This window comes from Cucumis sativus, unplaced genomic scaffold (genome assembly GCF_000004075.3).
Source record: "Cucumis sativus cultivar 9930 unplaced genomic scaffold, Cucumber_9930_V3 scaffold46, whole genome shotgun sequence".
Lineage (NCBI taxonomy): Eukaryota > Viridiplantae > Streptophyta > Magnoliopsida > Cucurbitales > Cucurbitaceae > Cucumis > Cucumis sativus.
In genome coordinates, this window is record NW_022279550.1 from 979 (window position 1) to 16,000 (window position 15,022).

General features: G+C 39.9%; 1 protein-coding gene and 1 long non-coding RNA gene across 4 annotated transcripts; one reads left to right on the top strand and one right to left on the bottom strand.

The window, feature by feature from the left end:
• Window positions 1–4,335: 4,335 nt before the first annotated feature.
• Window positions 4,336–6,453, bottom strand: LOC116405922. 3 transcript variants are annotated; one of them, XR_004219009.1, is made up of 2 exons: window positions 6,389–6,453; window positions 4,336–4,573 (listed from the first exon to the last, which is right to left on the bottom strand). It is a non-coding gene; the product is annotated as an uncharacterized LOC116405922 (long non-coding RNA). The 3 variants fall into 3 exon arrangements; XR_004219011.1 differs by lacking the exon at window positions 6,389–6,453 and adding an exon at window positions 4,962–5,004; XR_004219010.1 differs by lacking the exon at window positions 6,389–6,453 and adding an exon at window positions 4,668–4,955.
• Window positions 6,454–10,198: 3,745 nt separating this feature from the next.
• On the top strand, window positions 10,199–11,362 carry LOC116405924. Its single transcript, XM_031889672.1, has one exon. It carries the CDS (start codon window positions 10,199–10,201, stop codon window positions 11,360–11,362), a length of 1,164 nt encoding a protein of 387 aa, XP_031745532.1.
• Window positions 11,363–15,022: the final 3,660 nt, after the last annotated feature.

Below are 15,022 nucleotides of genomic sequence, written 5' to 3' on the forward strand. Positions count from 1 at the left end.
AGTGACGTTGAGGAGGTGAAGAAACGCGTGATGTCAAGCCTTCAACGCGTACATGATATGGCGACGAACGACCGAAGGGCGACGACTGCAAAGGCTGACCTAATTTCTGTGAGGAAGAAATGGTCGGACATGAGTGGACCCGAACTGGTTTACGTGAATCGTGAAACATATAAAAACCGAAATACAGGAAATTGACCGAGCGAGATGGTCCCATGAAGATTGTTGGGTTGAAACATATAAAAACAAGTGGTCTCTTTTCGTTTCTTTAACCATTGGGTTGAAGAAGCGTCCTTTATGGATGTTGTGTCCTCTGCTTGGACCAAAGATACTAGAGTTTCTCCAATTGTGAATATTGTGAGGAACTTAAGAAATCTCAAGTCGATTCTTCGCAGGCATTTTGGTAGGCATATCCGGACCATCAGTGAGGATGCTCATCTTGCCAATGATACCATGGACTGAGCTCAAAGAGAGATGGAGACGAAGTCTCTGTCGGAGGAGGCGAGTAATCACGCGAGCTTAGCCAGGGTAAACTTTTGGAAAGCGGTTAGAGTGGAGGAAGCCGCTATGTGCCAGAAATCGAGTCAGATGGTTGAAGCTAGATGACCAGAATACTGCCTTTTTTCATCGATCTGTTCGATCAAGGCAGAGCAGCAATGCTTTGAAATCAGTTATTGACCCAGATGGAAATCGATTGACTAACCATGATCAGGTGACTCAGGTGGTAGTTAATTATTTCAAAGATAGTCTGGGTTCTCAGAATATTAGCTACAGAGAGCTCTCTACTTGTATTGAGGAGATTGTTCAGTTTAGATGGACTGAGGAGTGTTGCCAGGCCCTCCAGTCGCCTATTGGCAGGGAGGAAGTGAGACGTGTTCTGTTCTCCATGGATGGTGGAAAGGCTCCAGGCCCTGATGGGTATTCAGTTGGCTTCTTCAAAGGAGCTTGGACGGTGGTTGGAGAGGGTTTCTGTGATGTCGTCTTACACTTCTTTGAGACCAATTACTTCCCTCAAGGGGTGAATACGACTGCTATTACACTTATTCCTAAAAGGAATTGTGCTGATCGATTGGAGGATTTCAGCCCTATATCTTGTTGCAGCGTTATTTATAAGTGCATTTCAAGAATATTGGCAGATAGGCTTCGTGTGTGGCTTCCTTCTTTTGTTAGTGGAAATCAGCCAGCTTTCATCCCTGGGAGGAGTATTATTTACAATATTCTTCTTTGTCAGGAGCTTGTAGGGGCATACCATTTGCACAGAGGTAAACCTCGATGCACTATGAAGGTTGACCTCCAAAAAGCTTATGATTCTGTTAATTGGGATTTCCTCTTTGGCCTGCTGATTGCCATAGGTACGCCTTTAAGATTTGTGAGTTGGGTTCGAGCGTGTGTGACCTCTCCGATGTTCTCCATTATGATTAATGGATCGTTGGAAGGTTTTTTCCATGGGAGGAAAGGACTTAGACAAGGTGACCCTTTATCCCCGTTCTTATTTGTGATGGTCATGGAGGTGCTTTCTCGCATGTTGAACAGCCCACCTCAGAATTTTCAATTCCACCAGTTTTGTGAGAAGGTCAGATTAACTCATCTTACTTTTGTAGATGACCTGATGATCTTTTGTACTGCTGATAATCATTCTATGAGTTTCATAAAAGAGACTATTAAGAGGTTTGGTGAGCTTTCAGGACTGTTTGCTAATCTTGCTAAAAGCTCAAATTTTCTTGTGGGGGTTAATAGTTCGAAAGCTTCTTGGCTTGCTGCTAACATGGATTTTTCCATTGGTCATCTCCCTGTTCGTTATCTTGGGCTTCCTCTCCTCTCTGGAAGATTGCGGAGCTCTGATTGTGATCCCCTTATTCAGCGTATTACCAGTCATATTCGGTCTTGGTCTGCTAGAGTGTTATCTTTTGCAGGTAGACTTTAGCTTGTTCGCTCAGTCCTTAGGAGCCTTCAGGTTTATTGGGCTAGTGTGTTCATGCTTCCTATGAAAGTCCACAGAGACGTTGATAAGATCTTGAGGGCTTATCTGTGGAGAGGTAAGGAGGAGGGAAGAGGTGGTGCTAAAGTTGCCTGGGATGAGGTTTGTCTTCCTTTTGATGAAGGAGGTCTTGATATTCGCGATGGATCTTCTTGGAATATAGCAAGCACGTTGAAGATATTATGGTTGCTACTTGTTAAATCTGGTAGTTTGTGGGTTGCTTGGGTGGAATCTTATATCCTTAAAGGGAGATCGCTGTGGGAGATCGATGCTGGGGTGGGTCGATCTTGGTGCTTTAGGGAAATCTTGCGTAAGCGGGATATCCTTAAAGCTCATGTTAAGATGAAGGTGGGCAATGGAAGGAAGTGTAGAGTGTGGTTGGTTCCATGGATTCAGGGTGGGCCGATTATCCAGCAGTTTGGGTAGAGGGTGATCTATGATGCGGGTAGTCGGTGGGATGCGAGGCTGGTGGATTTCATGGGTCGGGATGGTGATTGGAGGTGGCTGCTTGTTTCTTTGGATTTGATGGACATTTGGGATAGGGTTTAGGGAGTGAGGCCGAGTCCGAGTGTTGAGGATAGGTGGGTCTGGGTGCTGGGGAGTCATGATAGTTTTTCGATCACCAGTGAGTGGGAGACTATTCGTCCTCATAGTAGTAGGGTTGACTGGTCGGATTTACTATGGGGTGGGGGAAATATTCCTAAGCACTCCTTCTGTGCTTGGTTGGCCATCAGGGATAGGTTGGGTACTAGAGATAGGTTAAGTCGGTGGGATAGGTCGATTCCTTTATCGTGTTTGCTTTGTGGAGGGAACTATGAGTCTCGTGATCATTTGTTTTTTTCTTGTCATTTTGGGTGGGAGATTTGGTCGAGGATCCTTTTGCTTATGTCATCTTCTCATAGAATCGGTTATTGGGGGTTGAGCTATCTTGGATTTATAATCAGGGTATTGGGAAGAGTGTGAGGAGAAAACTGTGGCGCCTTCTCTGGTGTGCTACAATTTATTTCATTTGGCAGGAGCGAAATCATCGTCTTCATGGAGGTGCTGTTCGAGAGCTTATGGTTGTATTCCAGCTCATTCGGTCGTGTATTAAAGCGCGTGCTGCTTCTTGGTCGGATGGTGTTCATGGTCTTATTTAATGTTCTTTTCGTTTGCTTGTCCCCGGGCTGTGGGGTTTCTCTTCTCTTTATTAACTTTGTTGTCTTTCTCTCTTCTTCTTGTCCTTTTAATGTTTGGAACACTAGTTGGTTTCTTTTGGTTTTAGTTCTTGTTCCCGAGATGTGGGGTTGTTTTGGGTACTTATGGGTTGTTTTGTCTAACTACTTGTTCTGTGAGTGTTGTTCGCTCTTTTGTCTTGACCTCAGGTTGTGAGGTCCACCTTGTTGTTGTATAATATTATCATTACCTTTTCAAAAAAAAAAATCAAACTCAATGCTAAGTTTGACTGCTCCCTTCGAAGTGACAACAAGCCTCGTTTTCGCCCTACTGTGGATCGAGGAGGATTCCTCCTCTTTTCAAAGCCCTCAATCAAACTTGATGTTATGTTTAAAACAGTAAAAATAGATGGTCTAGTTTTGGTTAGGCCAAAAGCGATGTTTTCCCCCAAAAGCTCTAATAGCTAGGGAACTCAACATGTTCTACTTGACCTAACTGACTTGACTCTGTATTTTTTATGAGCTTTTTTTAATGCATATTGCATATGTTTTTTTTTTATAATTGTTGATTGTCTCACTTTTTTATGGTCTGCATTTACGAGCCTCTTTTCTTTCTTTGTTATGAACTGCGGTAACTAGGCATTGCTAGAACCGATGGGGTAACATTTCTATGGTTCTACACTTAGTTTCTAAGTGTGATTTCTCACACTAATTTTCAAAACACTTAATTTCTAAGCACATACAATCACCTAGAAAAAAATGAAAATTGTTGTAGTTAAGATCAAAACTAAATAGTTATGAAATAAGACATAAGAGATTTGATTTTAACAACCTTCCCGTTGTACTTGGGATCCACTCTGGCTTTGTGCTGGAAAATTGGTTTGGAGCTCATCGTAAGCTTTCGGTTGCTCTTCTGTAACCTTTAGATACTCTTCAAAGCTATAAGCTTTTCTTCCTGACGAAGAATCTTCTACTATTACAATACATAAGAAAATTCTATTTCATAAACCCTGTAACATAATTGAGGCTGATAGAATGATTATTCTATAACCCTACCGATAGTTTCATTCTTAACATTCATAAACACGATGCAAGGCAGCTATCAAATTCTATTTCATGTTCTCGAGAATGGCTCGGTTTAACAATAATGTTAATTTTTGTTTTCTATTTTAAAATAATAACGCTGCTTACTAATCTTTTTTTTTCCATTTGGCATTCTACTTTTTCTACTCAGCTTTCTTTCCCTAGTGATAACAAATAATACGGGTGATAAAAAACTTAATCACTCACTTGTTTCAGCCACCGAAAGCCCTTCTGCTTTAGAAATAGAAGATGGGTTTGAGTAGGTAGATTTACTTGCATTGTATGTGCTGTTCATTGAACTCTCAATTTCATCGAGACCAATTTCTCACTCAAACATGGTCTTGCATTCTCTAGAAACGTCCTACAAACAAAAATGAAGAACAAAAAACTACAATAAGGTCTATGAAAAAGTTACAAAGGAAAATCTCAAAAACTGATATGTAAGTCATAACAACCTTAAGTCCTCTTATCGTGGGTTAAAATGCACGTAAGGTTTTTCCAAGAGTCCGAGCAACCAGCATGTAAATAAGTTAAGTCAACTAAATTTGCTATAAATTTACTCGTATTAACATTATCATTGTTATAGACTTGACAACTTCAAATTTATCAATATAAAATATGCTTTAACAAAACGTACCTTGAGGTTCCTCCAACCTTATTAAAAAAGCAAATAATCCAACAATTTAACAAATTTATAGTGCATATTATGTATATCAATTGATCACAACAAAATAAGATCGAACAAATACCCATGACTAATATTTAGCCACCAAATGAATAATGATGAAAACCTGAAAACAAAACCGAGAAAAAAAGGAAACAATTCATCAACAAAACAAATTTAGGGGACTAAAAAATTGCTTACCTTATTACACACTTCAAAATATTAAGAAAAGTGGAGGGAAAAAACCAACCAATAATCAACAAATAAACTTCAACACAAATAGCTATAAATTTTCTTCTTTAAAGGTATCACAAATAAGTCCATCAGTAATAACAAAATAAAAAAGGGCAATGTGCAATTGAATTCTGCAGTCGTAAAGCTATGCTAAAGGCAGTATGAAATCAAACTTGAGCACTAACAAGAAAATTTGCAAAACAAAAATTACTAGACATCATTAACTAAAGTACCAGCACAACAATGAATGTGTAACCTCCGCAAGAGCAAACCCGAATGGAGAAGAACATGAAGAAATATATAAATAGAAGAAACATAAAAGACAAACATGAAACACATGGAAATATACAAAGGGGATAAATAAAAGTACAATTATAAAGTGATGAAGCACAAATATAGGTATCAACAGAACCAGAATACAAGTCTTACCCTATCTCGACTGTCGAGGAGTGTTAACCAACCGTCGGAAGGTTGGTTTTATTTTTTAGAAAAAATTAATGTTGTCTGAATTCTTTTCCAAGCCACTAACCAGCCCCTCCTTATCTATGATCGACGATCAACTCCTCAACCTCTAATTACATTTAAAAGAGTGATGCGAACATTGTGTGAAATCCCAAACCTTTGATGGATCCCACCATCACTCTCTTTCTATCCCCTTCAAAACCTCATTATTTTCAAGAGAGGCCTCAAAGCTTCTTCCAATTAACATAAAAGAAGAATGAAAGAGAAGGAGAGAAAGGGAAAGTGGTTCAAAAGCTATGGAAAAAAAAGTAAAAGAAAATGGTCTACTCATTGGCACATCTTACACAGATGATAATGTTAGGGCAAGGCAATGAGAGACAGAATGCATTTGGAGCCTTCTCCTCTACTTTCGAAGATTTTAACAAACTAAAATATGCAAATGTTACAAGAAAGATCTTTGGAGATTTGAAATAATCCAAAATAAAGAAAAAGGAAAACCCCAATATGTACAAATTTCAGAATCTAAAACTTGAAAAGTGATTGAATGATGATATATGTTTGTACAGTCAATTATAGAGACAGTGAAACATTAAAACAAAAATGAAACGTACCAAGATAAAAAGAATAGCAACTAGTATTATGACCTTTGTATGTCTTCAAAAACAAACATCAAAATGAATCAAGAGATCTACCACACAAATAATGGTATCAACACAAATAAAGCAATTGTTTTAGTAATAATATTTGAGTACAATTACACTAAGCATGCTATTGTCCTTGACAAATTTACATTCTTCTAATCGAACAAAATCTGACCTTTAAATAGTGATAGAAACTGAAGATGAAAGCAAGTTTAGCTACAACTTCAGACCGTGATATATATGACGGAACCAATAAAAAAAGAAGAGTACCTAACTATATATACACAGAGGAGATCTGATGCTTACTAGCACATCAGAGGCTCAATCAATTTATATTTAATTGAAAAACAATCCCTATATTTTGATGCATACACATTGAATAGCCTCTGATTCAATCCAATTTACAAAACTACCTCCATAAAATTACATAATGGGGGAAGTTCGACCGGATGCACTGTGCTTTACCAGAACCACATGAAATTATTGGAACATAGTTCATTCAATTAACTTTCTATTCAATAATTGAAACAAATGGAAAGAGGACAATTGAATATTAAATAAAGATGGAATTAATTGGGAACTCACGGAGTAATGCGATTTGTTCGGGGGCTCACCACTGGAGTTAGAAGAGAGACAAGTATTAGAAAGGAAAGGAAGAGGAGCGTCTGATATATAATCCAGCGGATTCTTTGATGAGTGGAGTACTAGTAGTAGTAGTGGAGGTTCCAAGGACATTGAAGTCAATCCGGTGAGAGTGAGGGAATCCAGAAGGTTGAGGTTGAAGAGTGTAGAAATTGCAACCAAAATCGGTGACGATGGTGGAATCGAAATTGCGAGGGAAGAAGAAAAGAGCATCACAGGTCGAAGTAGAGGAGGAATCAACACTGGAGAAAGGAGGAAGATGAGGAGAACCTGCCATTAATGGAAGAGGAAGGAAGTGAGAGAGAAAGGAGAGAGAATTAATTAATTAAAGAGAATTAGGGTTTGAGAAGAGAAAGGGAAAATGGAGTGTACGAACAAAGAAGAAGAAGAATAAATGGAAAGGACGCGATAAGAGAAGAAGATGGAGATGGATCGGTGAAATGGGTATGATAGGGTTTCTTCCTTAAAGAAACGAAAATTGAGAGATAGGCCTTAGGGTTTTGAAAAGAGAAAGGAAAAATGGAGTGTACGAAGAAATGGAAAGGACGCACTAAGAGAAGAAGATGGAGATTGGATCCGCGACTTAAAGAAGAAGATGGAGATGGATCCGCGAAATGGGTATGATAGGGAGGAGAGGGAGGAGAGGGAGACTTGGCCGTTAGAGAAGAGGAGAAAGAAATTTTAAATGAGAGAGACTGTACATGTAGGGTTTTTATTAGAATTTTTTTTTTAAATCTTGCTTAATTGGATTTAGAGAATTTTGTGTATTCGGTTCACCGACTCGTATTAGCTGTCCATTGGTCCATTGTTTTGTCATTTTTTTTCAACAAACTAAATGTTTTAAGCCATTTACAAATTAGATTTCGATAAATCGATAATCATATTTTTTTACAATATAGGACTAAAAAAGATAACTAATTATATATATATATATATATATATATACATACAACAGTATTTAGTTAAATTACAAAAAAAAATTCTTTTGAATTTTGTAGTTTGTGTAAAAAAATAACCTTAAACTTTGAAATGTTAAAAAAAATTGTTTTGAACTTTTAAAAATTATTCATAAATACATCTACATACGTAGGATGAAGGTATTGGCATGCTTCTCTAAAAAAACTTTCCAAAAAGATGTTGTGTGACTTTTGAAAAGAAAAATTACAAATGGGGTCGTTTTTAAACAAATTAGATATATCGAGTTATATTTCTTTAATTTTTTTTCCTTTTTTCACATATTATCAATCACATCTTACTTTTTTCTTTTTTCTCTGGAACCCTGCAAAAATAACAAAAACATTTATAATCACATGACTCATGTCACTACATTTTCTAAATTTTAAAAGTAGTAAATTTAAAAGTTGATAACCCTATGATTATCGTTTGATAGTCATCTAATATCACTAATTTTGTCATATTCGTAATATCCAAATAAGGTTTCTTGGTGAGTCTAGAGTCAAACGTGAGGACTTATACTAAAAATATATTTATATTTTGAAATTATCATAAGGTGATTAATAACATACGCCTAAGAACAATAGCGGTATCATCCACTTGTAAGGGGGGAGGGGAGTCATCCACTATAGATAAGGTCCACTTGTCTCCCTCACCCAACTTCATAAGGCTGCCAAAAGAGTTAGGCATAATCACATCCACACGTTTACCCTTCTCTCGAACATAAACCAACTCTCTTTTCTTCCTAATAACGAGTAATTTCATCTCGATTACCTACCTCCTTTTCCTTAATATGCCTAATGGGGAGCTATTAGTCTTACTTTCCTCCAACTATTTAAAGTCTAACACCACATCCACAAGACACAATTGTCCGTTCCTCCTCTTTGTTTGAAACCACCTTACTCACATCCTCCTCTCGATGAACTTTGTTTTCCACAATCTTAGGACACTTACCACTAGAATGCCCAAAAGACCGGCACAAATTACACCTTCGAGGCTTCCACTCATAATTCACAGCCATAACGAAATCCTCTCCCCTAAGGTGAATTGTAAATTCAGCAGGCATAGGAGAGTCCACATTTGATTCAACACATACTCAAGCATGTGACAACCTTCGTCTTTCCTTAGTAGCTAGATCTAAAGATAGAGGTTTGCCTATAGCACTAGCCACAACAGTCAAACTGACATCTGTCCATAACTCCATTGGAATCCTACCTAGTTTAATCCATATAGGAACATAATAAAAAACAAAGGATTTAGGGACAATACCTGGAGTCCATTTACAGAGGAGCATACTTTTGCCAGCAAGATGTCGCGATCAACGTGATAGGATCCATTCAACAAGTTTTGGGCATCTGAATTGGAAACAGATGAGTCCGTTCTCAAGAATTGTAATCGTTGGCATTTTAATTTTATCAACAATAACAACGAGCTAAACAAAATCCTCTATCCAGGACGCACTAATGAAAACTAAAATGTAAAATAAGTACGAAGTAATTAATTAAAACAGAAGACAAAAGAAACCCAAAGTAAGTTGACAAAATGCCCACAATAAGCTTCAAGATGAGTAAGAGGGAACACCAAGAGAAACATGAATAGCCTTGCTAACTTTTCACTACTAGCCAACTACATATTTTTTTACAATACGTGTTAGGGAAATCTTTTGTAACGACCCAACTTTTCTAGGTAAGTCGAGGTCATTAATTTTTAACAAAGGTAATAAAGGTGGCAAACCGGCGAGGGGCAGGAAGGAAGCGTGATTGCCATAGGAAACGTGTCATTTTGCTTCCGCTTATGGTTTCTTTTGAGGTTTAAGATGTATTAAAACTTATTTTACAAACTTTTATTTGTAAATAGTATTATTTTTAAGTTTTCTTGAATATTTGAAAAATCAGGCCTGACATAAATTTGTTTTTCAATTGACTTACGTTTCATTTTGTATCAACCAAAGTCTTTTGTTAAAAATTAATGACCTCGACTTACCTAGAAAAGTTGGGTCGTTACAGTTGGTATCAGAGCCTAAGTTTTAGGTTCTGTAGACTGACTTACGATGTAAGTCTATGTTTTTGTGTTCCTATGGCTAACGCGACCCTTCGTCTCTCGTCAGGTATGCTTGATGCTTATATGTATGGTTTATTTGCATGACTTTGCCTAAATTAAACTAGATTGCATGACGATAAAGACTTGCTTATGCTTATGATTAAGACTTTTTTTTAAAGAGTGTTGTTGGTGGATAATAGGAATTATGCCGCCAAGGGGAGGTGTACGTAGAGGAGCAGGAGGCCGAGGTAGAGGAGCAGGTCGTAATCAGCCTATTGAGGGTCAAGCTGAACAGCGAATTCCTGCTGCACCCGTGACTCACGTCGAGTTTGATGCACTGTCTGCTCACATGGAGCAGAGGTTTACGGAACTTATGACGGCTATAGCTCGAAACCAGCACGCACCTGCAGTTCCACCTGCACCTGTGGTTCCCCCTGTACCAGCAGCTCCACCTGCACCAGCAGCCCCTCCTGCACAAGGATTGGCTGCACAACAGCCGCAGATATTACCGAACCAACTTTCTGCTGAGGCGAAACATTTGAGGGACTTTAGGAAATATGACCCTCAGACGTTTGATGGGTCACTGGAGGATCCTACTAAAGCTGAGTTGTGGTTGTCCTCTGTGGAAACCATATTCAATTACATGAGATGTCCCGAGGAGCACAGAGTTCAGTGTGCTGCTTTTCTACTGAGGGACAGAGGCATTATCTGGTGGAGGACTACAATGCGCATGCTAGGTGGAGATGTGAGGCAGATTACCTGGGATCAGTTTAAAAACTGCTTCTATACCAAGTTTTTCTCGGCTAACCTTAGAGACGCCAAAAGCCAGGAATTCTTGGAGTTGAAGCAAGGACATATGACAGTCGAGGAGTACGACCAGGAGTTTGATATGCTGTCACGTTTTGCCCCTGAACTTGTTGGTAACGAGCAGGCTAGAGCTGATAGGTTCGTCAAGGGATTGAGAGATGAGATTAGGGACTTTGTGCGAGCACTAAAGCCCACTACCCAGGCTGAAGCGCTGCGTCTGGCAGTGGATATGAGCATTGGGAAGGATGAAATACGGCCAAGGAGCTTTGATAAGGGATCGTCGTCTGGTCAAAAGAGAAAAGCAGAGCAGAGAACTATGGGAGTTCCTCAGAGGAACTTGAGACCAGGCGATCCTTTTCGCAGTTTCCAGCAGAGTTCTGGCGGGGCAGGAGACACTACTCGAGAGAAGCCATTATGCAATACGTGTGGGAAACGTCACCTGGGTCGTTGTTTGATGGGAACGAGAGTCTGTTATAAGTGCAAGCAAGAGGGACACATGGCTGATAGGTGTCCCTTGAGATCTACTGGGGCTGGACAGAGCAGTCAGGGAGAGAGACCTCCACAGCGGGGTACAATCTTTGCCACTAATAGATCAGAGGCAGAGAAGGCCGGCACAGTGGTGACAGGTACATTACCAGTGTTAGGGCATTTTGCCTTGACCTTGTTTGACTCGGGATCTTCTCATTTATTTCATCGCTTTTTGTGACGCATGCATGCTTAGAGGTGGAACCCTTAGATTATGTTTTGTCAGTGTCTACACCGTCTGGAGAAATTATGTTGTCTAAGGAAAAGATTAAAGCGTGTGAAATTGAGATAGCTGGTCGTGTGCTGGACGTAACCTTGTTGGTATTAGATATGCGTGACTTTGATGTAATTTTAGGTATGGATTGGCTAGCTACTAATCATGCTAGTATTGATTGTTCTCGTAAGGAAGTTGTGTTCAGTCCCCCTACTGCATCTAGCTTTAAATTCAAGGGGTAGGAACAGTAGTACTGCCTAAAGTAATCTCAGCTATGAAAGCTAGTAAACTACTCAACCAGGGTACTTGGAGTATTTTGGCAAGTGTGGTGGATACTAAGGAAGATGAGACTTCTTTAACTTCAGAACCTGTGGTAAGAGAATACCCAGATGTATTTCCAAAAGATCTTCCAGGACTACCGCCACATAGAGAGGTTGATTTTGCCATTGCGTTGGAGCCAGACACTACTCCTATTTCTAGAGCCCCTTATAGGATGACTCCTGCTGAGTTGAAAGAACTGAAGGTACAGTTACAGGAATTGCTTGACAAAGGCTTTATTCGACCTAGTGTGTCACCTTGGGGTGCACCAGTATTGTTTGTGAAGAAGAAGGATGGGTCGATGCGTCTTTGCATTGACTATAGAGAGTTGAATAAAGTAACAGTCAAGAACAGATATCCTTTACCCAGAATCGATGATTTGTTCGATCAGTTACAGGGAGCCACGGTGTTCTCTAAGATTGACTTACGGTCAAGTTATCACCAGTTGAGGATTAGAGACCGTGATGTTCCTAAGACTGCTTTTCGTTCGAGGTATGGACATTATGAATTCATAGTAATGTCTTTTGGTTTGACTAATGCACCTGCTGTATTTATGGATTTGATGAACAGGGTGTTTAAGGATTTCTTAGACACTTTTGTGATAGTCTTCATTGATGATATTTTGGTTTATTCCAAGACTGAGGCCGAACATGAGGAACACTTACATAAGGTGTTAGAGACTCTTTGAGTCAATAAACTGTATGCTAAATTCTCTAAGTGCGAATTTTGGTTGAAGCAGGTGGCTTTTCTTGGTCATGTGGTTTCCAGTGAGGGAGTTTCAGTAGACCCTGCAAAGATAGAAGCGGTTACCAGTTGGTCTCGACCCTCTACAGTTAGTGAGGTTCGTAGTTTTCTGGGTTTAGCAGGGTACTACCGGAGGTTTGTGGAGGATTTTTCACGTTTGGCTACTCCCTTGACTTAGTTGACAAGGAAGGGAACTCCGTTTGTTTGGAGTCCAGCTTGCGAGGATAGTTTTCAGAACCTTAAGCAAAGGTTAGTTACTGCACCGGTCCTTACAGTACCAGATGGATCCGGAAGTTTTGTGATTTACAGTGATGCTTCCAAGAAAGGACTGGGTTGTGTTTTGATGCAGAAAGGTAAGGTGGTTGCTTATGCCTCTCGTCAGTTGAAGAGTCACGAGCAGAACTACCCACACATGATTTGGAGTTGGCAGCAGTGGTTTTTGCATTGAAGATATGGAGACATTATTTGTACGGTGAAAAGATACAAATCTTTACTGACCATAAGAGCCTGAAGTACTTCTTTACTCAGAAAGAGTTGAATATGAGACAGCGAAGGTGGCTCGAGTTGATAAAGGATTATGACTGCGAGATATTGTACCATCCTGGTAAGGCAAACGTGGTGGCTGATGCTCTTAGTAGAAAAGTATCACATTCGGCAGCACTCATTACTAGACAGGTACCATTGCATCGAGACTTGGAGAGAGCTGAGATTGCAGTATCTGTGGGGAGAGTCACCTCACAGTTAGCTCAATTAACGGTGCAACCGACTCTGAGGCAGAAGATTGTTGATGCTCAGAGTAGTGACCCTTATTTGATAGAGAGACGTCGCCTTGTTGGAATGGGACAGACTGATGAGTTCTCCATATCCTCTGATGGTGGGTTGATGTTTGAGAGACGTTTGTGTGTGCCAGCGAACAGTACAGTTAAGATTGACTTACTAGATGAAGCCCATAATTCTCCATTTTCCATGCATCCTGGTAGCACGAAAATGTACCAGGATCTAAAACGTTTTTATTGGTGGCGGAATATGAAAAGGGTAGTGGCGGAATTTGTTAGTAAGTGTCTAGTATGTCAGCATGTTAAGGCACCTAGACAGAAACCAGCAGGTTTGTTACAACCTTTAAGTGTGCCAGAGTGGAAGTGGGAGAATGTGTCGATGGATTTTATTTCAGGGCTGCCTAAGACCCTGAAGGGTTTCACAGTGATTTTGGTTGTCGTAGACAGGCTTACGAAATCGGCACATTTTGTACTAGGGAAATCCACTTATACTACTGGTAAGTGGGCACAGTTGTATTTAACTGAGATTGTGAGACTGCATGGAGTGCCTGTATCGATTGTTTCTGATAGGGATGCACGGTTTACTTCCAAGTTTTGGAAGGGACTTCAGACTGCTATGGGTACGAGATTGGATTTCAGTACAGCCTTTGATCCACAGACTGATGGTTCAAACTGAACGTTTGAACCAAGTTTTAGAGGATATGCTACGAGCTTGTGTTCTAGAGTTTCCAGGTAGTTGGGACTCTCATCTACATTTGATGGAGTTTGCTTATAACAACAGTTTCCAGGCTACCATCGGTATGGCACCATTTGAGGCTTTGTATGGCAAATGTTGTAGAACCCCTGTTTGTTGGAGTGAGGTTGGTGAACATAGGTTGATGGGACCTGAATTAGTTCGGTCTACTAATGAGGCTATTCAAAAGATTAGAGCACGTATGCAAACAGCGCAGAGTAGACAGAAGAGCTATGCAGATGTACGATGAAAAGACCTTAAGTTCGATGTGGGAGAAAAAGTATTCTTGAAGGTAGCACCTATGAAGGGTGTTATGCGTTTTGAAAAGAAAGGGAAGTTAAGTCCTCGTTTTGTTGGACCATTTGAGATCTTAGAGAGGGTTGGTGTTGTGGCGTATCGCTTGGCATTACCACCATCACTCTCTGCAGTTCATAATGTTTTCCATGTTTCGATGTTGAGAAAGTATGTGGCCGATACGTCTCATGTAGTGGACTACGAACCTTTGGAGATTGATGAGCATTTGAGCTATGTAGAACAACCTGTGGAGATTCTGGCTAGAGAGGTAAAGATGCTTCGTAATAGAAGCATTCCATTAGTAAAGGTTTTGTGGCGGAATCATCGAATTGAAGAGGCGACATGGGAGCGAGAGGAAGAGATGAGGACTCGTTATCCAGAGTTATTTCAGGATTAAAACTTTCGAGGACGAAAGTTTCTTAAGGAGGGAAGAATGTAATGCCCCAAAGGTATATATATATATATATTTTGTTTTTATTTTATATATATATTTTTTAATATTTAATTTAAATAAAAAGAAAAGAAAAAGAAAATTTCTTTATTTTTTTTTCCTTTTTCTTTTCTTTTCTTTTCTCTCTTTTTCTTCCTCCCGTGCGCCGCGACCCCCATCCGTTCTCTTCTCCTTCCCGTTCGCAGCAACCGCCGCCTTATCCGTTCTCTTCTCCTTCCCGTTCGCAGCAACCGTCGCCCCATCCGTTCTCTTCTCCTTCCCGTTCGCAGCAACAACCGCCGACCATCCCTCTCTTTTCTTTCCGCCGCAGC